Source organism: Bos taurus, chromosome 1, assembly GCF_002263795.3.
Source record: "Bos taurus isolate L1 Dominette 01449 registration number 42190680 breed Hereford chromosome 1, ARS-UCD2.0, whole genome shotgun sequence".
Classification (NCBI taxonomy): Eukaryota; Metazoa; Chordata; class Mammalia; order Artiodactyla; family Bovidae; genus Bos; species Bos taurus.
The window spans coordinates 153,178,761-153,202,399 of record NC_037328.1 but is presented as its reverse complement, the minus strand read 5'-3'; the positions used below and the strand labels follow the sequence as shown (position 1 = coordinate 153,202,399).

The 23,639-nt window shown below is 51.4% G+C and overlaps 1 protein-coding gene across 1 annotated transcript in view; it reads right to left on the bottom strand.

Moving 5' to 3' along the window:
• GALNT15 (polypeptide N-acetylgalactosaminyltransferase 15) overlaps positions 1 to 23,635 on the bottom strand; it is a 47,343-nt gene extending 23,708 nt beyond the window's left edge. The window contains 2 exon segments of the mRNA NM_001193182.2: positions 1,680 to 1,849; positions 22,568 to 23,635. Coding sequence (NP_001180111.2) covers positions 1,680 to 1,849; positions 22,568 to 23,094 — 697 coding nt within the window. The 5' untranslated portion in view covers positions 23,095 to 23,635.
• Between the last annotated feature and the right edge of the window lie 4 nt (positions 23,636 to 23,639).

Below are 23,639 nucleotides of genomic sequence, written 5' to 3'. Positions count from 1 at the left end.
AGCAGTGGTGAGCATCGCCTACATTATGGGGTGGTTGTCGCTAAGATGAGAGATGCCTAGTTCCTTTGGGTGGATCAGGGTTCCCTCCAGTAAAAACCAGGAGACATGGCGTCCTGAAGCTAGGAGAGAAGAGAACGTGCTCACATTCTCCAAAGGCAGCAGTGAGGCTGAAGCAGATGCTGCTGGTGCCCCGCTCTGCTGGGACCCCTCTTGCTAGTTTGGTTTGCAGGTGCCCAGCTGCTGGGGGTTGGCTGCCAACTGAAGTCCCCATCCTACCCTGGAGACGTGCCCCAGGGGACCAGAACCCAGGGGACCGGAACCACCTCTCCTGCAAGTAGCAGAGAGTTGGTCAGAATGCCACCCCTCGCCCCAGGTGAGTGGTGGGTGGGTTGGCAATGACCGACGGCTGCCTGAATACCAAGGCCACTCTTTGCCTCAAGGCAAGACAGCTGAGGTGCACCTGGGAACAGGCCGTGGCTGACCTTCACCCGACACCGCGTCTTAGCTCAACTCCTCCTGCCTCCTCCAGGCTTCCCCACTCCCCTAGTGTTCCCCTGAGAGCACCACCCCGCCCCCCAGTAACATACACATGAGTCCCCGTCTCAGGCTCTGCTTCTAGGGTACCTGACTAAGACACAGGGATCAAGGAAGTCAAAGACAGAGGGTCCATTGTAGGCGGCCCCCAGGAGGGTGGCACTGGCCAGAGAGGTCTTACTGCAGTGGTGGGGGAGTGAGCAGTGAAGAGAAGATGGGAGGCTAGAGATTGAGATCAAAAGTCTACACATTCTTTCAGGAATGACAATCCTACAGCGGATACAGGTTGAGAGAGGCTTTTTAGGCTTTGTCTTCAAGATCAGGTTTGATTCCTACGTCGGGAGGATCCTCTGGAGAAGGCTACCCAGTCCAGGATTCTTGGGCTTCCCTGGGGGCTCAGCCGATAAAGAATCCGCCTGCAATGCGGAAGACTTGGGTTCCATCCCTGGGTTGGGAAGATCCCCTGGAGGAGGGCATGGCAATCCACTCTAGTATTCTTGCCTGGAGAATCCCATGGATGGAGGAGCCTGGTGGGCTACAGTCCATGGGGTTGCAAAGAGTTGGACATGACTGAGCAACTAAGCACAGCACAGCACATTCAAAATCAGAAAAACTGTGCAAATGGACAGGTGTGAGAGCACCCAGATGAGCACTAGCAGAGATGGAAAGACCAACGTACGGTCATCCTTCAGAGTCGGGGTGCTGGCGTTGGTTCCAGGAGTCCGCCCACCCACTGCAGACACCAAAATCTGCAGATGCTTCAGTGCTCAAGTCCCTTACAAAAAAGGTGAGCACAAGGGACCTCCCTGGCGGTCCAGTGGTTAGGACCCTCCACTTCCAATACAGGGGCATGGGACTAAGATCCCACATGCCCTGCACTGCGATCAAAAGAGCCAATAACGAGAGAGCAGCACAGTCACCCTCCAGCTGCTGGTTCCTCGCCTGCAGCCAGCATCACACTCTGGGGGTGTCACAGGGGGCGGAGCCTCTGGGGCTCTTCCCGGATGAGTCTCCTGCACCCGAATCCCCGTCTGCGGGACCGCTTCGGGGACTCCCGCCTACATAGGCTCCAAACTCCAGTCTGTGCACGGAGGCCCTCAGGGTCCAGGCCCTCCCAAGAGAGCCTGCAGGAAGCCCGCGGCCACCTTGCTGGCTGAGGTCGTCCACAAGGACGATCTCCTTCAGGAAGGCCCTGGGCGCCGTGTCCAGGATGCTGTGCACGGTCCTCAGGAGGGTGGCCCAGGCCTCGTCGTGGAAGCAGAGGACGACGCTGGCGGTGGGCAGGCTGTCCGCGGGCGGCGGCTGCTGCAGGCACCTGCAGAGAGGAGAGGCAGGGCGTGAGGGGAAGGCTCTAGCCACTGGCTCTGCTCCCGACTCGAGGGCTCTCTCCCTGCGTTGTCTCAGAATTTCCACTAAAGAGAACCCGTGACGCCCTCACAGACGTGCTGTCCACCGTCTCCCAGGCCTCGGACTCCGAGAACTGCTTTACAGTGTGTATCCTCGCCTCTCCCCTAGCAGTTGAGAGGTTACCACCATTTCTCAGCAGACGACTGGCCTAATCTGTGAAATGGGAATGAATGACAAGATCACCCACCTCTTAGAGCTGGTGTGAGGCCTTAACAGGGCAAGATACACAGTAAGTGTCCTATCAACATGAAAGATCAATTGTTTAAGAGCAAGGACGCTGTTTTCTTTACTTTTGTATTCCTACAATCTAGCATAGCGTCTGACACATCATACGTGTTAATTTTTACTTCACTCTGTGTGTAGCCTTTGCCCTGAAGTGGGTCTCTTGCAGGCAGCATTATCGTGGGTTCTTGTTTTGTTTTTTTTAACCGACTCTGCCACTCTATATCTTTTAGATGTGGCACATTTAGCCCACTGGCATTTAAGGTAATTATTGATAGACATGTATTTATTGTCATTTTAAACCTTGATTTCCCATTGATTTTATATTTCTTCCTTGTCCTTTTCCATTTTGCGGTTGGCTGATTCTCTTTCGTATTATGTTTATGTTCTTTGCTTCTGGTTTTTGTGCATCTATTGTATGTTTTAGATTTGTGGTCACTCTGTTTTTCAAGCACATTAATCCCTCCCTATATCTTCTTGTGTTAGACTGGTAGTCATATAGGTTCAAACACATTCTAGAAAAAAGAACTAGCGTATTTTCCTAAATACTATGAGTATTTTCTTACTCACCCCCCACATTTTATGATTTTGATGATTTTACATCTTCAGGTTCATCCTTTTGTTGTCCATTGTGGTTGTCATCACTTTCACAGAAAAAAGTCTTCTTTTTTTTTTTTTTTAAATCTGTGTACTGGTTTATTTATATGATTTACCTTCCAATTGTACTTTTCTCTTTCCTATAGATTCTTACTTATTTTCTATTTAGAGAAGACCTTGCAATATTTCCTTAGGGTAGGTTTAGTATGGCTCTATTCTTTTTGTTTTTGCTTGTCTGAGACATTCTTTACTTCTCCCTCTATTCTCAATGATGATCTTGCTGGGTAGAGTATCCTAGGTTGCAGTTTTTTCCCTTTCGGGACTTTGTATATATCTTGCCCCTCCCCTGTGACCTGCAACTTTTCTGTAGAGAAATCGGCTGATGGCCTTATAGGGGTTCCCTTGTCATCCTCTCTTTAACTTTTGCCATTTTAATTGTCATCTGTCTTGGTGTAGATCTGTGTCTGTTCAGATGACACGCAGGTGCTCACTTTACAAAGCCAGGGGCGGGGGTGTAAATCCATGGTTCGCACAACCGCAGGGAGAAAAAATTCTGCCCTGCTTCCCAAGTAGTGTGGCCCCTGGGGCTCAGCTGTGGTTTCATCCACCCTCTGCACATGGGCAGCCTGTGGCATCTGCTACTGAGCCCCTGAGTGGTGGCTGGGGGCACTCTCTAGGAGCCCGTGGAGGTAGGGGTCAGTGCGTGGAGACAGCAGCTGCTATAGTGGCCCTGCCCTTGGCACGCTACTTAGCAATGGTGCGTTGCTACTGTGGAGGGCTGGGCTTCTTCCAAGAACACCCCTTGTTGAGCTGGGCCACACTCCAGGCCTTTCAGGCTCCCTCCCAGCAGCCAACTCCAGTCCCCTCCCCAGGCCAGGACTCTGAACTCCGAGTCTCAGCACCCAGCCCCGTCCGTAGCAGCAGACCTGTGTCTCAGGCTGGGTGCCCAGCCTGCTGGCTGGACCGTCTGTGCAGGCCTCTCTGCTCTGTTTGCCGCGGGCTGGTGGCTGGGCTTGCCTCTGAGCCTCTGAAGCTCCGTTTCTGAGCTCCCCGCTGGTGAAGGGACTTCCCAGGGTTCAGGAATGTTTCCTCTTTCCGGATCCCTCCCAGAGACCCAGGACCTGTCCCACTTACCCGCTTTCCCCTTTCATCCTGCCCAGTCGCATAGGAACCTTTCTTGTCCTTTCAGGAGTTTGAGGTCTTCTCTTACGGCCTGGGAGGTGCTCTGTGAGAACTGCCCCACTTGTAGATGTGTTTTTGAGGTATTTGGAAGGAAGTGAGTTCTACATTCTTCTACTCTGCCATCTTGATTAGAGCTCTCTACATGTTAATTATTATTCTTATTAGTATTATAATTATTATTGAAGAAGGGGCAAGGTTTGAACCTTTGGGAGCAGTAACAACATGCCAGATGCTGTGTCAAGCCCTTTACGCACATCACTGCCTGGTGAGTCTGTGGGTTGGACCAGCTCATCCCACTTTACAGATGAAGAAACTGAGGCTCAGAGAGAACAAGGCTCATCAAAGCCATGTGATCAGTGATTGGCAGAGCTGGATATTATACCTTCACAGCAGTCATGCCCTTTCCCCTTTGCTGCTTTGTGACGGGACCAATGGGTGTGTGTGTGTGTGTGTGTGTGTCTGTGTGTGATGGTGTGATCTCTGCCAGGAGACTCTCAGGTTCCCACCTTCCTCTACAGGTGAAGAGAATGCTCTGCTTTATGTTTGCTAAGCATGGGGTCTGTGAGGACTCTGAGTGAATTCACAGTGGAATGAACTCTAATAACAACCTGACCCCTAAAGCAGCATGCAGTTCATACCTGTCCACAAAGGCACTTTCTTAAAACTCACTGCTGGAGCACGCCTTTCCAGGTTGTAGCTGCTGAAACCACCAGTCTGTCCTCAGAGAGGCATTTGCAATTGAACTGGGGTTGTCTCAAGGACCTCAAACTTCTAACATCTAAAGGCGTCTGTGCTGGCCTGGGGATCAGCTCTAGCTGCTCACCAGCTGGACACCAGCCCTAGCTGCTCACCAGCTGGACACCCCTCTGCTGGATGTGTCCCAGCTGAAGCTGGAGCTCTCAATGCCATGGAAACTTGCCTGTGACTATCTGGGAAAAATGCTACATGGTGAGTGCTTTCAGATAAAGTTAAAACAGAAACCTTAGATGATGAAACAACAAGGCACATGAACGTCTCGTAAGCTAGCTGTGACAACTGTAATATTGTTTCTGTATTTATACACTATTTCTTTTCATAAAGTATTCAAAGTCACTCCAGATTGGGAAAGGAATACGTCAAGGCTGTATATTGTCACCCTGCTTATTTAACTTATATGCAGAGTACATCATGAGAAATGCTGGGCTGGATGAAGCACAAGCTGGAAGCAAGATTGCCGGGAGAAATATCAATAACCTCAGACATGCAGATGACACCACCCTTATGGCAGAAAGTGAAGAAGGACTAAAGAGCCTCTTGATGAAAGTGAAAGAGAAGAGTGAAAAAGTTGGTTTAAAACTCAACATTCAGAAAAGTAAGATCATGGCATCTGGTCCCATCACTTCATGGAAAATAGATGAGGAAACAATGGAAACAGTGACAGACTTTATTTTGGGGGCTCCAAAATCACTGCAGATAGTGACTGCAGCCATGAAATTAAAAGACATTTGTTCCTTGGGAAAAAAAATTATGACCAACCAAATAGCATATTAAAAAGCAGAGACATTACTTTGCCAAGAAAGGTCTATATAGTCAAGGCTGTGGTTTTTCCTGTGTTCATGTATGGATGTGAGAGTTGGACTATAAAGAAAGCTGAGCACTGAAGAATTGATGCTTTTGAACTGTGGTGTTGGAGAAGACTCTTGAGAGTCCCTTGGAATGCAAGGAGATCCAACCAGTCCATTCTAAAGGAAATCAGTCCTGAATATTCATTGGAAGGACTGATGATGAAGCTGAAACTCCAATACTTTGGCCACCTAATGCGAAGAACTGACTCATTGGAAAAGACCCTGATGCTGGGAAAGATTGAAGGTGGGAGGAGAAGGGGCCGACAGAAGATGAGATGGTTGGATGGTATCACCGACTCAATGGACTTGAGTTTGAGTAAACTCCGGGAGTTGGTGATGGACAGGGAGGCCTGGCGTGGTTCAGCCCAGGGGGTTGCAAAGAGTTGGACACGACTGAGTGACTGAACTGAACTAAACTGATTCAAAGTCACTCCGAGGAAGTATGCACGACAAAATAATGATTAAAAAAAAAAAATCCTAAAAAGAATGCTGCCTGCTGGTCCTGTAAAAAAAGAATGTTGCAGCCATCAGACAGTACAGCTCCTTCCCCGCCCCCACCTCTCCGTGTACCCCACGGGGATTCAGGATAGAGGAAAACAGGCTACTGAAGATGAGTATTTAAGACATGATTTCAATGAGCCCAGATTCTCGCATCTTCCCACACAGAGCAACGTTCTAAGATCATTAACCCGAGATGTCTGTTTTTTGTGATTGGCAGTAATCTTCTGATGTTCGACTCCATTCAATGTTGACTCCATGGTTTATTTGCTTTTCTTTTTTTCCAGCAAAAGCTCCTATATATCTGGCTCCTCTCTTACTTCTGGGGAGCAGTTCCTCAGAGCTGTCTGAGTGATGTCTCCCCGGTTACAGTCCTCAGTAAGGCTCCCAAATAAAACACAACTCTCAACTCTTAGGTGGTGCCTTTTTCTTTAGTTGACAAGTGGAAAGTCAGCATTTGGAAAAGGACATACATGTGTATGTCCAAAGAGCCTTGGTATTTCTAGAGAGAATTTAAAATTTGACTCTAAGCTTCCTGGAACCCAAAGTAAAACGGGAGATTTATAGAATTGTTACCGTCAGAAAAGCTACATACCAGGTAGACTTTTTTTAATACAATTGATAACGTTTTAATTTGAAATCATTTAAGACTCACAGGAAGTTGCAAGAGTAGTACAGAGAATTCTCATTTTATCTTCACCCAGCTCCACCCAGGGAGAGTCTTGTACACCACCACCCACAACTATCAAAACCAGGAACTGGACATGGTTCAGTACTATTAAGTCACATACAGACCTCATTTAGATTTCACCTGTTTTTAAATATAGCACTGATTGTAAAAGACATTCCAATGGACTTTAGGGCTTCTCTGGTGGCTCAGTGGTAAAGAATCCACCTTTCAGTCCAGGAGACACAGGTTCAATTCCTGATCCAGGAAGATCCCACATGCTGTGGAGCAACTAACTGGGGTCTCCTGCACTGCAGGTGGATTCTTTACCAACTGAGCCACAAGGGAAGCCCAGCTAAGCCCAAGGGCCACAACTGTTGAGCTGTGCTCTAGAGCCCGGGAACCGCAACGAGGGAAGCCATCACAATGAGAAACCCGCTCACGGCAATTAGAGACAAGCCTGCACTGCCGTGAAGACCCAGCACAGCGATAACCAAACAAATAGAATTTTAAACAGAAATTCCTGTGGACTTTAGAAAGAAGGCCCTCTTAAAGAGATGACAGTGTTCTTAGAAGCATCCCCAAGATGAACAAAATAGCGAACTATACAGGAACTTTTGCAGCTTGATTTCAGGGCTATTCAAATAACATGTTGGAAGTGGAACAATACCAGGATTGGCAAACCCAAGGGTCCTAGAAACAGGGGTCTCCGATGGCTACTGGAAAAAAATCTTACCACAGTGAACTCAGTGGGTACAGAAAAACCCCAAAACATTATTTGGGCAGTTGCTTGCATGATGGCTGTTTTCTGAGTCAGATAGGAGAGGAGGCGGGGACAAAGAGGCCTGCATATGGGGTTCCCACGGGTGTAGATTCAGAGGGACTAACGTCCATCTCCCAGAGGAGTGACCCCTTGCTCTATCTCCAATCCACAGAATATGAGGACAGGAGACAATGCGTGTGTGTATGCGTGCCTGTGTGCACACATGTGTCCTTGTAGTGAAAGCGAACAACAAGTGAAAGATGCTCAGTCGTGTCCGACTCTTTGCAACCCCATGCACTATCCAGTCCATGGAATTCTCCAGGCCAGAACACTGCAGTGGGTGGCCTTTCCCTTCTCCAGGGGGTCTTCCCAACCCAGGGGTAGAACCCAGGTCTCCCGCATTGCAGGCAGATTCTTTACCAGCTGAGCCACAGCTTGGGGGTACCCTTGTGGTTCAGCTGGTAAAGAATCCACCTGCAATGTGAGAGATCTGGGTTTGATCCCTGGGCTGGGAAGATCCTCTGGAGAGAGGGCTTCCCTGATAGCTCAGTTGGTAAAGAATCCGCCTGCAATGCAGGAGACCTGGGTTTGATTCCTAGGTTGGGAAGAGCCTCTGGAGAAGGGACAGGCTACCCACTCCAATATTCTTGGGCTTCCCTGGTAGCTCAGCTGGTAAAGAATCCACCTTCAATGCAGGAGACCTGGGTTCGATCCCTGGGTTGGGAAGACCCCCTGGAGAAGGGAGAGGCTACCCACTCCAGTATTCTGGCCTGGAGAATTCCATGGACTGTATAGTCCACGGGGTCGCAAGGAGTCAGACACAACTGAGCGACTTTCACTCACTCACTTACTCAACTCATAGCTGATTTACTTTGCTGTACAGCAGAAACCAACGCAACACTATAAAGCAACTAGACTCCAATAAAAAAAAAAAAAAGAAAGAAAGAAAGAAATGGAGCTGGCCCTGAGCGAGCGCTCTGCATTCACTGCCTTCATCAGAAGACATATTATTACTGCAGGATGAGTCCCAAAGGCTCTTGCAAGCCTTGAAATTCTGTGCTCCTGACTTTTCGGAGAGCCCTTTGCATAGAACAGGGGGAAGGGATGAGGACAAAACAGGGGAGCGGGGTTTTCGAAGAGAGTCTCATAGGACTGTCCTCCTCTCCCTCCACGTCCTGTTCCAGAGTTTTCTAGGTTTTACGAGTAGAGAGAACTGTGTTCTGTCTTCCTGGTGAGAGAAAGGGGTGAAGAGATGACAGGGATGGTGCGTGGCTGGGATGAACTCAACCGGCTTCGAGGACTTTGAAAAGCAAGCGAGCTTTTGAAAACTCTTCAAGGCTAAGGGGGTGGGGGCTCCCTGAGGCGTGGAGGCAGGTGTCTGGCAGCAGCTCAGAGAGGACCCTTCATGTGCTCCAGGGAAAGAGGCTCACACATCCTCAGAACATAAGCAGACGGCTCTGGAATACCTCTTCAGGCAACCACAGAGCTGCCGGGGCTGCAAGCTGAAAATAACCACGGTGGCAATGTGGTGCTCCCAGGAGGACCGGTGTGGGCTCCTGGGGGCAGGCCAGCTCTCCCACCGAGGCTCTGAGAGAAGCACAAAATAGCAGAGACAGAGCTTCAGTCAGGCCTATGTCTCAGGGCCCGCGAGATGCTCTTCAGAGGAGCCAGGATTGATTCTTTTGCTTTTGGGGGTGGAGTGAGCAAAAACAGGGGTCCATTGGCTGGGCAGGCTGTGCAGACCCCCGTGGAAGGAAGAGGCTCCAGATACATGCCTGGGCTGCTGGGGTCCAAGGTCATCACTTCAGCGATGGCCTCATCAGCGTCTGGGAAGCACCGCGTCTCATGGGGGTGGCCAGACGGGTCCATGTGGCAGCACAGGGGCAGAGGGGTGTGGAAGGGGATTCCCTGAGAGCTCCAACACCCTGACAGTTGAGGGAATCTTAGGAAGTTCAGTTCAGTTCAGACGCTCAGTCGTGTCTTTGCAACCCCATGGACTGCAGCACGCCAGGCTTCCCTGTCCATCACCAACTCCTGGAGCTTACTCAAAAGCATGTCCATCAAGTCGGTAATGCTTAGGAAGAGTGCATATCAGACTTTGACACTGAGTTCAAATCCCAGAGCTGTCCTCATGTGACTTGGACGAGAGACATAAGCTCACTGATAGCCATCCTTCCTTTCAACAGTTTCCAGATCCACAGGCCCAGTCACTTCTGCAGTAACCAATGCTTATTTTTCAGAATCTCCTTGATTCCAACAAGTCCTTTTCAAGCATGCAGTTTACTCTCAATGTTTCAATCTGCAAAATGGGTTTGTTGGAAGGAGCAAATGAGTGAATTCATATAAAGTGCTTAGGCCAGTGCCCTACTCATAAGTAAACTTTCAATACAGGCTGTTCATTATCGTTTCCTTCAAGCCTTCCAAGAGCCTGACTGCCTCAGCTTCTTCATCCGTAAAATGAGGATAAGATGTACAGTGACCGTTAAGGACTACGGGAAGATTAAAAACCTCATGTAAATGGAATCATATGATCTGCAGCCTTTCATGTCTGGCTTCCTTCACGTTGCACAGTGTTTTCAAGGTTCGTTGTGTTGAAGTATGTATCAGTACTTCACTGCTCTTTACTGGCGAACGTTGTTCCGTTGTTTAAGCAGACCTCACTCTATCCATTCATCAGTTGATGGACATTTGAGTATTTCCGTTTTTGGTTATTATGAGTGGTGCTGCTATGAACATTCATGTGTAGTTTGCATGTGAACATGTGTTTCCAGTTCTCCTGGGTATATACCTAGATCTGGCATTGTTGAGCTATGTGGGAAATGAATGTTTGATGTTTTGAGGAACTGCCAGACCGTATTCCAAAGCAGCTGCACCGTTTTGTATTCCAGCAACTTTGTCACAGCCTTGTCGGCACTTGCTATTGTCTTTTTTTTTTTTTTTTAATTTAGTCATTTCAGTGGGGGTGAAATGGTGCCTCACTGTGGTTCTGATTTGCATTTCTCCACTGACTAATGATTTGAGCATCCTGTGCTTTTTGGTAATTTCCTATGTATTATTTGGAGAAATGTCCATTCAAATCCTTTGCCTATTTTTAAGTAGGATATCTTTTTATTTTTATTATAAGGGGTATTTATGCATTCTGATGCAAGTCCCTAATCAGATACATGATTTGCAAATACTTTCTACCATTTCTGGGTTTTCTTTTCACTTTCTTGAAGAACACTTAAAAATTTTATGAAGTCCAATTTACTTATCTTTTAAGTCGCTAAATTTTGAGGTTGTATGTATGTAGCACTAGATAAGGCACATGCAGTCCATTCTAAAGATGAGAAAACTAGAACCCAAAGGGCGTAAGTGACCTGCTTAAAGTTGCACAGCAAACGGGGCTTCCTCGGTGGCTCAGCAGTAAAGAAATTGCCTGCAGTGTAGGAGCTGCAGGAGACTCTGGTTTGATCCCTGCGTCAGGAAGATCCCTCGGAGGAGGGCATGGCAACCCATTCCAGTACTCTTGCCTGGAGAATCCCATGGACAGAGGAGCCTGGTGGTTGCAAAGAGTCTGGGGTTGCAAAGAGTCTGGGGTTGCAAAGAGTCCTGCGTCAGGAAGATCCCTCGGAGGAGGGCATGGCAACCCATTCCAGTACTCTTGCCTGGAGAATCCCATGGACAGAGGAGCCTGGTGGTTGCAATGAGTCTGGGGTTGCAAAGAGCCTGGTGGTTGCAAAGAGCCTGGGGTTGCAAAGAGTCAGGCACGACTGAAGTGCCCTAGCATGCCTGCATGCACAGCAAACAGCTGATGGTCAGTGGGACTCTGCACCTTGTGCTCTTGACCAGGATATGTATACCGGCATCTTGGACTGAAGTGCTGACAGAATGTTGTGGATTCAGTCATAAAGCTTGTGTTCCAGTGACTATGAAGGGAGGGGATTATTTGAAGAATAGATAATCCATTTGTTTCATCAAATGTTCTGGGCTGTCTACACTGATTTAGTAAAGTCCTCAGAAAGCAACTTCCTTTGATCCCACTGTCTTGGCTGCCTTAGAAACTTGCTTCTGTGGTGTCTTGCTTGGCACCATGCTCTCAGCTTTTCTCAGAGAACAGTGAAAGAAAGCTTTTCATGACAACTGCTTTGCATTATGGTCTCTGTAACACCTGTGGAGGCATTGTCTCCTCCAGCACTTTCTTCTATCCCCTCCACACAACTCTGGAGGAAATTTTCTCAAGAAAGAAGTGCCGGGAAAATCCTTTCCTCCTTTGAGGACATGATGTGTGTCCTCCTCCTGAGCAACAAGGGTCTCAATATTTATGGTGTTTCCTTTTTCACTTTGGCCGCCAGGAAGCTCAGAGTAAGAAAATGGTGACTCAGCTGGTTAAGAATCTGCCTGCAATGCGGGACACCTGGATTCAATCCCTGGGTTGGGAAGATCCCCTGGAGAAGGGAACATCTACCCACTCCCGTATTCTGGCCTGAAGAATTCCATGGGACTGTACGGTCCCTTGGGTTGCAAAGAGTCGGACACGACTGAGCGACTTTCACTTCCCTAGTCATTGATTGCCTATTTTCACTCTGATTTTCTCTTTGGTCTCAACTTTCCATTTTTATCCAGTCATATAACATTTATTGACTGACAACTTATTACTACTGGAAGGTGGGTTAAATACAGTAAGTCCCCTCCATATGAATCTTCAAGTTGCAAACTTTCAAAGATGTGAATGTGCATCTGATTCCAACAAAGAACCAGACCCTGTGCCATCAGCGTCAGGGGTGAGCGACGTTGCAGTTCACCCTCCGTCTACCAAGGCTGATGACCCTTCAGCTCTACCATCTCCCGCCTTCTCTGTCTCCTCCATTCAGCAACTCTTCTTGCCCATTCACTCAACACCAGCCCCTGTGTGCCAGCTATGGTACTGGACTACTGTACATTCAAGGTAACTGTAAGATTAGAAACGATTTATTTACTTTTTGTGATTTTTTAATGTATCATTTGTGTGAGAAGTATTATAAACCTGTTACAGTACAGTACTATTGAGTCGATGATGCCATCCAACCATTTCCTCCTCATTAGATGTCATCACCAAATCGATGGACATAAGTTTGAGTGAACTCCGGGAGTTGGTGATGGTCAGGGAGGCCTGGCATGCTGCAGTCCATGGGGTCGCAAAGAGTCGGACACGACTGAGCAACTGAACTGAACTGAACAGTTCTATGTAGCCCATTGTGTTCGTTGGGTACCTAGGCTAACTTTGTTGGACTTGCGAACAAATTGGACTTGGGAATGTGCCCTTGGAACGAAACTTGTTCACATGTAGGGGACTCATCGTAGATAAAAGCCTTGAAGCAGAGTTGTGTGACGCCCCCGCCCGTATCCCCTGGGGGATATCCTAGGGTACAGCACAGCCTGACTTTCAACCATCTGGCGGTTTTCTCTGACGGTCAGAGACGTTCCCCTTAAGCACCAGCGGCCTGAAGAGCTGCAGAGTCACCTCCTCCAGCCCTGGGAGCTGCCTGCAGGAGGCACCTGAAAGGAGTCGGTGCATTAAAATCCAGCAGCCCAGATCCTAGGCGAAGGGCAGCAGGGTGCTGTCGCCAGCTGCCCCCGCAGGGCTGAGCCTCAGCTGCCCACAGAGGAAGCCGCCTGCAAACCCGCTTTTCGTCGGCTGTCCCTTGTTCTCCGCCTCACCGTCCCCGCCCCATAGCAGGGCTCCCTGGCACCATGGACAAAACAAATCCTTGCCTTGGGGTCTGCCTCGGGGGGAACCCCAGCTCAGAGAGCCTCTGATGTCGTGGACTTTATATCCCATTAAACAGAAAACCAAAGAAGTATTCAACAGCTGAGGCCGGGACCTGAGGGTGGGTGGGGCACAGTCAGAGAAGGTGCCTGGTGGGGAAGGGTGTTCATGGTGGGGAACAGAGTTCCTGGTGGATGTCACAGCCTCTGCTAAGGACTGGAGGTGGGCAGGGGCTTGGCGTGTACCAGGAACGGAAAGGAAGATTTTCTCAAGTACACTTCCCTTTGTCTTGACTAAACAGGATGTTAGGAGCAATTTTCTATTTCATGATGTATCTTCAAGTCCCTCAAGGGAATACAGTAGGTAGGAAGGCAAACAACAGAGCAAAGGTGAGTGGTCCATGCAGGGGGCCTGGGCAAGTCCCTTCCCCTCCTGGGGTGACTGGGGTTCCTTCTGTCAAGTGGGGTTTTTCCTGCTCTGTCTGTACCACGGCTTTGCCGGGGGGATGGGTGAGGCAGGGCAGAAGAACAGCTCTTGGACACCGAGAAGCAATGCTCAGATGTGACCAGGTCCGATAAGGCGCTCCCAGAAGAAACGCTTGCTTTTATTACTAAGCGATGGCGCAGCTTTCTTTGTCCTTCAACCAATCGCCTGCTGCATGTTTTACGCTCTCAGTGTGTGGACATCACACAAGTGTCCAAAAGCCCACCCGCGCTCACTTGTCCACCTTCTGAGCGGCAGCAGGGCGGAAGGAAGGACCCAGGGCTTTGGAACCAAATCAATGTGGCTGTGAATCTTGGCTCCACTATTATACCCGCTAATTAGTCAACACGGGGAGGCTGAGACCCCCCTCTAATCCAGGGCAGCTGCCTGGATTAAAAGGGATCATTCTGGCTCAGGAGAGCTGCTCAGTGCACACAAACTTCACACTTGGAGATCAGAAGAGCCTGGGTCTGTGTTGACACACAGATAAACGCTCCAGCTTCCTGCAGCTCTGGGGTCCCCCATGACCTCAGAACACGCATTTGGAGGCTGATTCTGATGGGAAGGTGTCCAGCCTTCTCCAGATGGCTGGGCTGTGATGCAAACCCTTGTCCGCCCTCCCCTTGCCTGGCCGGAGTAGAAAGGTTTCTGCTGGATTTTCTTTTTTTTTTTTTAAGTTGTCATTACAAAACATTTTTTTTTTTTTTTTAAATTTTATTTATATTTTTAAACTTACATAATTGTATTAGTTTTTGACAAATATCAAAATGATCCACCACAGGTTACATGTGTTCCCGCATCCTGACCTCCTCCCTCCTCCCTCCCCATACCCCCTCTGGGTCGTCCCAGTGCACCAGCCAGACTCCCAGTATCGTGAGGATCGAACTGGAACTGGCAAACTCGTTTCCTTACATGAATTTACATGTTACAAATGTATTCTCACCAAATCTTCCCCACCCTCTTCCCTCTCCCAACAGAGTCCATAGACTTTTATACATCAGTGTCTCTTGCTGTCTCGTACACGAGGTATTGTTACCATCTTCGCTGATTTTTCTAAAGCTGGTTTGGAGTTCCTGGCTCCCGTGCGTGCTAAGTCGCTCCACAACTCCTACCAAATCAGTCGCGGTCCCGGACTGAAATGGCTTCCCTGTCTCAGCCCTGACCCCACGCATGTCACAGCTGGTTGCCTGTCTGCAGCCCTCGGGGTACTCCAAGCTCCTTAGGGGTGGGGCTGGGGCTTGCTCACCTTCCCACCTTCAATAGTCGCTAACCAAACACTCAGAGCGGGACATGATGGAAGTAACTCAGAATGCATGCGGGCACAAAGAAATATTCAATGAATGAAGGTGGATGCTGTTCTTGCTCTCAAGAGGTGTACAGGCTGGCCGTCTATAGGAACAGGATAACGATACAAATGCCCTGCATTCTATGAAAACCCCTAGGTTCAGCCCATGGTGCCCCTAATTGGTGGAGCTCATTGTGGAGACCACAATTTCCAGGCCAGGCCTGGGGCCAGGGCTGCTGGGATACGGCCTGGGGACGATGCTTTAGAGCAGTGGTCTCCAACCTTTTTGGCAAGAGGGGCTGATTTCATGGAAGACAATTTTTCCATGGGCCAGAGAGGGGGATGGTTTGGGGATGATTCAAGAACATTACATTTATTGTGCTCCTATGAGAATCTAGGGCTTCCCTCATGGCTCAGTTGGTAAAGACTCCACCTGCAATGTAGGAGACCTGGGTTCGATACCTGGGTCAGGAAGATTAGCTGGAGAAGGGATAGGCTACCCATTCCAGCATTCTTGGGCTTCCCTGGTGGCTCAGCTGGTAAAGAATCTGCCTGCAATGCGGGAGACCTGGGTTCGATCTCTGGGTTGGGAAGATCCCCTGGAGAAGGGAAAAGCTACCCACTCCAGTATTCTGAACTGGAGAATTCCATGGGCTGTATAGTCCATGGGGTCGCAAAGAGTTGGACACAACTGAGCGACTTTCACTTATGAGAATCTAGGGCTTTCCTGGTGGCTCAGATGGTAAAGAATCCGCCTGCATCAGCAGATGAGTGGATAAGAAAGCTGTGGTACATATACACAATGGAGTATTATTCAGCCATTAAAAAGAACACATTTGAATCAGTTCTAATGAGGTGGACGAAACTGGAGCCTATTATAGAGTGAAGTAAGCCAGAAAGAAAAACACCAATATGGTATACTAACTCATATATATGGAATTTAGAAAGATGGTAACAATAACCCTGTATACGAGACAGCAAAAGAGACCCTGATGTATAGAACAGTCTTTTGGACTCTGTGGGAGAGGGAGAGGGTGGGATGATTTGGGAGAATGGCATTGAAACATGTATAATATCATATATGAAATGAGTCACCAGTCCAGGTTCGATGCACGATACTGGATGCTTGGGGCTGGTGCACTGGGACGACCCAGAGGGATGGTACGGGGAGGGAGGAGGGAGGAGGGTTCAGGATGGGGAACACGTGTATACCTGTGGTGGATTCATGTTGATATATGGCAAAACCAATACAATATTGTAAAGTTAGAAAATAATAAAAAAAAAAGAATCTGCCTGCAATGTGGGAGACTCAAGTTCGATCCCTGGGTTGGGAAGATCCCCTGGAGAAAGGCATGGAAACCCACCCCAGTTTTCTTGCCTGGAGAATCCCCATGGACAGAGGAGCCTGGTGGGCTACAGGCCATGGGGTCGCACAGAGTGGGACACGCCTGAGCGGCTCACACTTTCACCACTTTCACTTTATGGGAATCTAATTCCACCACTGATCCAACAGGAGGTGAGGCTCAGATGGCGATGCGAACAGCGGGGAGCCACTGTAAATACAGAAGAGGCTTTGCTTGCCTACCCACCACTCACCTCCTGCTGTGCAGCATGGTTTCTAACAGGGCACGGGTCGGTGCCAGTTGGTGGCCTGGGGGTTGAGGACCCCGGCCTTAGAGGGACAGACAAAGGAGCTTACAGATGAGAGAGATGTGTGGACGGGCTTGAGCCTACTTATGAGGCTGAGGCTGCCAGCCCGTCACTGCCCACGGAGGAGACAGGTCACACAAGGTGCCTGCAACCCTCTTCTCTCTGTGGAGGGATCTCCAAACTCTCCCAGCCTCCTCTGAGGGGCTCCAGGCATCCTTGGCTTTGCTCTGATCCTGATTCCCTTGCCCTGGACTAACGAGGGCTGCACACGAGAATCTCTGACAGTGAGTCCCTGTGGGCTGTGTCCACTTAGCTAGTCTGCGGGGAGGAGCCTGGCCACGGTCATTCATAAAAGCCTCCAGTTGATTCTCACGTGCAGGCAGCGCTGTGAACTGTAACCCTCATCAGTGTTACTCAAGCTTTGACACGAACATAAATCACCTTGGAATCTTGTTAGAAACAGATTTTCCAGCAGTAGGGCTGAGTGGGCCTGAGACTCTGCCCGGGTTCTGCTTGCAGGGATTCTTAAGTAGTCTGTCTGGGCTGAGGCCTGGGCATCCCCTGGAGTTGTGACGTGTTGTCAAGGAAGAGGGGGTGTGGCTCTCCACAGGGTCAGGTCAGTTCCTGACAGGAAGCCAGACATCGCAGGATGGCTCTGCCACCTGGGCTGCAAAAGAGGGCAGCTGCCAGGGCATCAGTAAATCTGAGTGGATGGGCCCAGCCCTAGGGCAGGTGAGGGGACCTCTGCTGATTTGGTAGGAGCTGGAGGGGGGGTAGTCAGTAACTGGGCAGAGATGGGGGGCGGGAGCCCAGCTAATTCCCCACCTGTAATGAGAGGGAAAACAAGCCAGTGTGTGTGGTGCCTGGCTGGTCAGGTCACAAAGGTACCCCGTGATCACCAAGCCCCCCAAGTCCAGCAAAGCCATGGCCAGGGAGGGCACCTCTCTGCATCTCCACTCTGGATCCAGCCCCCACAGGGGGGCTGCAGTGTAGACTGTGCCGAGTGCCATCCTCTGAGATGGAACACCCAGTACCTAGGGTTGGGGGTGGGGGTCCTGCCTTGGGCTTCGAAGGTTAGATCAGAAGTGGTCAACCTGCATCTTATATTTTTTAATTGCTAGTGAAAGTGAAAGTCGCTCAGTCGTGTCCGACTCTTTGTGACCCCATGGACTATACAGTTCATGGAATTCTCCAGGCCAGAGTACTGGAGTGAGTAGCCTTTCCCTTCTCCAGGGGATCTTCCCAACCAGAGATCGAACCCAGGTCTCCCGCATTGCAGGAGGATTCTTTACCAGCTGAGCCACAAGGGAAGCCCAAGAATACTGGAGTGGGTTGCCCTTTCCTTCTCCAGGGGATCTTCCCAACCCAGGGATCGAACCCAGGTCTCCCACATTGCAGGATTCTTTACCAGCTGAGCCACAAGTGAAAGCCAGTGTTATTTACTCCAGGGCCACTCAAAGTGTGGGGCTTCAGACCTGCAACATCGGAAATGCAGAGTCTCAGGCCCACTCAGCCCTATTGCTGGAAAATCTGTTTCCAGGTAATTCCGAGAGCTGCCAAGCTTGTGATAATTTGGCAGCCCGAGGGGGCTGAAGATAATTCATGGGTCAGAGAAAGGACAACGGTGTGCAGTCCCCAGGTGCCGCCTCCAAGCTTCTTTCCAGCTCACTCCTCGGACCTACCCTTGAGAATACGCCAAGGATGTCTTCCATTTGGACTTGAACACTAGGGGGAATCAGCGCACGGGTCATCTCATTTGCATCACAACCCTTTGAGAGGGCGTTACTGTCATCACCACTTTACAGTTGGGGAAACTGAGGCTCAGGGAGGTTGAGTGATGACGCAAGGTCATACAGTAAGGGGTGATGTCCAGAATTCAACCCCGGGGCCACTGTTCCATGGGTGTATGGTTTAGTCACGATGTGGGTATACAGCCAAGGAAACCCAGACCAAACCATAAACACAAAGTTGGCGTAAGCAAGTGGCGCATAGCTGGCTACAGCTGAACCCCGGGCCATGAAAGGGACTGCACTCCTTTCGGCCTTTCTTCTCTATTTTCCAATCTCAATACTACTTGCCCTGTGGAAACATCCAGAACCCCACTGCCTCTCCACTTGACATACAGCAGGGCTCTGCGGGCCTCCTGGGCACGAAGCCTTTCTGTCTCCCCCATTCCTCTGATTACAGGAAGCAGCCTTCATTCAGCCTCCGTGACCTTCCCTGAGTGCTAACGGGATTCAAGCAGTTGTTAATTAGGGGAGATGGGAGGGACGTGAGAGCCGGGAGAAACAGCCAAGAGGAACAATAGTGGAGCCTTGGGCCAGGGTCCTGGGTCCCCATCAAGGGATGCACACAGCAATACCTCTGCGCTGTTTTGCAGAAACTGAACCCCCCTCCAGCTGGGAGAAGTTAACTGTACACTGCCCACAAGCATGTGGACCCCAGACCAGTTGGAACCAGGGGGTTAATGACGCTGACTCCTACTTACCTAGTGAAAGGGAAAGTCGCTCAGTTGTGCCCGACTCTTTGTGACCCCATGGACTATACAGTCCATGGAATTCTCCAGGCCAGAGTACTGGAGTGGGTAGCCTTTCCCTTCTCCAGGGGATCTTCCCAACCCAGGGATTGAACCCAGGTCTCCCGCATTACAGGCGGACTCTTTACCAGCGGAGCCACCAGGGAAGCCCAACTACCAACAAATTAGAAGAATGTCCATGAGCTGCTCACGCCCTCTTTGAGCCACTACTATAAACCTTCTCCATGCCCCCTCCAGGTTGGGGGACACACAGTTTTGAGGGCATTAGCCTGCTGGGGTCCCCTTTGCCTGGCAAAGCAATAAAGCTATTCTTGTTTACTTCACCCCAAACTCTGTCTCCAATATTTAGCTCAGTGTCAGAACACAGAGGCAGATTCAGCTTCATGCTCACCCCCAGCTGTCTAGTACCAACTTGTGAAAATTCAGGTTGCTGGACTCCAACTCAGAACCACTGAGAGTTTTTAGTAACGGTATCTGAAAAATCTACTTTTTTTTTTTAAACAAGCAATCTGCAGGAATCTGACATACATTTGGGAACCAGTGATAAAGCCCCTCGCTGCTCCAGAGTGTGGTCTGTAGACCAGCAGTGCTGGGGCCCGCCGGGAGCCTGATAGAAATGTTGCATCTCGGGCGCCCCCACCCCCCGGCCAAATATGTCATACTTCGTACGCCCACAGGATGCCCAGGGGATCTGCGCACACGCTGAGATTTGAAAAGCGCGCTCTGTGCAACCTCTGTGAACATAGTGTCCTCAGACACACAGGAGAGGTGCTTCTGAGATGGCTGTTCTTTAAAGGACTGCATTTGGGGCCGGTTTTAAAGTCCCGTCACCCTGGAGGGAGGTGGAGTTGGGGCCTTACTTTGCAGACAAGCCGTTGTCATCCGGGAGCCCCGCCAGGAAGGGGAGGCGCTAGCGCCTCGATTGTCCCTGGCGGGTGGAGGAGCTGGGGACCCAGGGCCGGGCTCGCGGCTGCAGGGACAGACTGCAGCCGGGAGAGGGCGCCGCACACCTCCGGAAAGAGCCCTGCTGGGGGAGGGGAGACAGCCCGACAGACGGAGCCTGGGACCAAGGGGCTTCCTGACTGGACCGTCCAGCAAACTCAGACAGCTGGTCACTCTGAGCAGGAGTGGTGCACACACACCCGTGCACACATGCACGTATGCACATCTCATGCATAATACGGGGGGCTCGCACACGCACAACACTCACCCGTGCATTTAGGCCACAAGCACACCAGCAACACACCTGCAAAAGTACACACACACCACTTGCACAACACATTTATAATACACACTCAGCACACGCACACAGTACTCATGAGCAGCACACTCACAACAAATACACATGTTCACAGACCACACAGACACGCCAAACGAGCCGTCCATCACAGCACACGCACGCACACCCTCACAGTGCAGGTGCACACCATGCCCCACGCACAGCACACATAATGCACACATGCGCCATCCGCGTGTACCACACCCATGCGCTTCACACCACTCACACAGCACATCATACGGATCATACATGTGCAGCACAGTCACAGCACAATATGCGTACGTACCACAAAAACATGCAGCCTGAGCATCACGTCACAACAGACACAATGTCACGTGTACAACGTGTGATATGTGCACACGTCATGCACTCATGACGTGTACACACACGAACACTGACACCCTGAAGACACACACGCGTACGTGACAGCACAGCACAGCACGGGCACCACTAACACTGCACACAGCACACATGCACAGCATCCATTCAACACACAACTCAGTGCGTTCACCTTGCACCAGGCAGATACCCAGTCACACACACACACAATCACAGACTCTTGATTGAGGCCGTGTGTCTGGTTGGTAAAACATTCTTGCTCTAGGCCAATGAAAAGATGCATCAAAGAATTAGAAGACGATATATCGGCTCATTCAGCAGTCGTTCCTTTACCGTGTGCTGGGCCTCCAGGCTCACCGCATGGCAAGGGAAGCAGGCACTGAATGAACCGATACATCAAGGACCATTTAGCCTCAGCTGCAGCGAGTGCTATGAATTAAAGCGGCCGGCAGCACAAAACGGCGACAGGGCGGGCCTGGCGGGGTCTGGGAGTTTCCCGAAAGGAGCTGTTTCGGTTGAGACCTGGAGACAAGCAGCAGGGCGGGGGCTTGCGACCTGAAGGAGGCGCTGAGGTCCAGAGTCTGCGCATCTGCCCACCCCTGAGGGCGAGGAGCCCGTCGGCTCCGAGGACTACGTGGCCCCGCCCCCTGCTGCCCCGCTCCGACCCTCCCACCCAGAGGCGCGGAGGGTGGGTTTGCTTCCCGGGAAACTCTCCGGGCTCCGGGAAGAGCCGTGCCTACAAGGAAGGGATCCAAGCACCCAGCTACCCAGCTGCACTGCCCCTGGATGATGGGGATGGTGGGGAGAGCAGGGGGTCCAGGACGAGCCCACCGTCTCCCTGAGCACAGTTTGTGGGTCATCACACCTCCCAGCCTGCCTCCTGGGGTGGTCCTAGAAGTGATGGAGCCACCCTGCCAGGTCAGACTGCATCAGCGCAGTATTCTAACTCCTGGGTCCTGCACAGTCCACCTCGTCTAGTGGACTAAGGGGGAAGGCATAGTGTAGGGAGGGGCTCGGGCTGGTTGGAGCAAATCCCGGCTTTGGTGCCTCCCAGCTGTGTGACTGTGAACGAGTCACTTGGCCTCTCTGTGCCTCATGAAAGTGAAAAAGTGAAGTCGCTCAGTCGTGTCCCACTCTTGGCGACCCCATGGACTGTAGCCCACCAGGTTCCTCCGTCCATGGGATTTTCCAGGCAAGAGTACTGGAGTGGGGTGCCATTGCCGTCTCCATGTTCATACCTATAAAATAGGCATGGTAGCAGAGCTAGCACCCCTCTCGCTAAGCTGTAAGGCCTTTATCAGTGTATTCGTGAAAAGCTCTTTGATTAAAGCCAAGCAATGGCAAGATCCACATAAATATTAACTGCAGTCGTTACTTTCATCTAAAAGAAAAGCAAGCCCATCACTCAGAATATCAAAATGTGCCGGAATCACTTAGTCCTGGAAGCGTCTCGGGGAACATCGGCTCCCAGGCCCCTCGGGGTTAGGGATACCTCTGACCGGCAGATCCAGAGACAGAAGGACTGGAACCCGGGTCGGTGGGGAAGAGAAGGGACAGGGAAGAGTTTCTCCTTCTCCGTCTGTAGGACGGTGGGTCTCCCCTGGAGGGCTGGTTAAAGACAGACGGCCGGACCGCACCCGGGGTTTCTGCCTCTGCGGCTCTAACAAGTCCCCAGGTGATGCCGCCGGTCCGGGAACCACACCTGGAGAAGCGCCGCCTGCCACAGCGGGGGCGGCGGGCGGAGCGCCTGCGCCCCTCCGGGAACCGGGAAGGGGCGGCCGGGGTTCACTTACAGCGGATGCCGCGAGCCCCCGCTGTGCGGGGGGCTGCGGGCACTGGGCGCCTCCTCCCGGCTGAGCGCGGTCCGCTCCCCTTCTTCGGACGCCTCTCCGTCCTCCTCATCCTCCTCCTCGGCCGCCCAGTCCCTCTCCGGGGCCGCCGGGTTCTGCCGCTTTTGCGGCCGCGGGATGAGCCGGTAGCCGCCGCCTCGCCCACCCCGGCTCCGGTTCCTTCCGGCCCTGGGCGAGGCCACGGCCACCAGGAGCTGGTCCTCCCTCAGGGAGACGAGGGGCGGCAGGCGGTCGTACTCCCGGTCCTCCTCCTCGGACTCCAGCAGCCACTCCTGGGGGTCCCCAAAGTCCAGGCGGTAGCCGGCCTGGGGGCTGCGCCCGGCCGCCTGCGGGGCTGGGGGCGCCCGGGGCAGGGCGTGCGGGGGCGGGTGCAGGGCCCCCAGCATCAGCAGCACGCACCCCAGCGCCAGGAGGGCGAGCAGCGCCTGGCGCCGGCAGGGCCCGTGTCTGCGCCGCTTCCTCACAAGCATGCTGCGGGGAGCCGCCAAACGCAACAGGTCATGCTCCACTTCACTGTCTCCTCCCGCTCCGGGGTCCTCCACGCTGGCAGCGCAACCTGGCTTCCTGGGTCCACTTGGAAGCTTTTTTTTTCTTTTTTGCCAGCTCACTTAACCTGGTCCTTTTTTTTTTTCTCGCAGCTGACACTTGCCAGCAGCGTGTGTAAGACCGGCTGCCACTGACAATCAGAAAACCACCAACCCAGGTCCCAGCCCAGGTCCTCTCTGAGCGGATGTCTTTAATTGCCTTCCGAAAGCCCATCCACGGGGGGCCGGGGAGGGGGGAACTTCAGATCGAACCCTGATGCCCTTTTCCTCTTTGGGAGAAAGAATAATTCCTTTCTGCTCAGGGAGTCCCACGTGTTTCGCTCCCAGCCCCCCGCCGCTTGCATGAAGGGTCAGGTTGCTGTGGGGTGTCTGGTGGGGGGTGGGGGAAGCCGGGAGGTCTCAGTCCGGCGGAGCTGACCCCCGTCCTCCTTTGGACCCTTCAGGTCAGGTCGGATCCACAGATGTGAAGC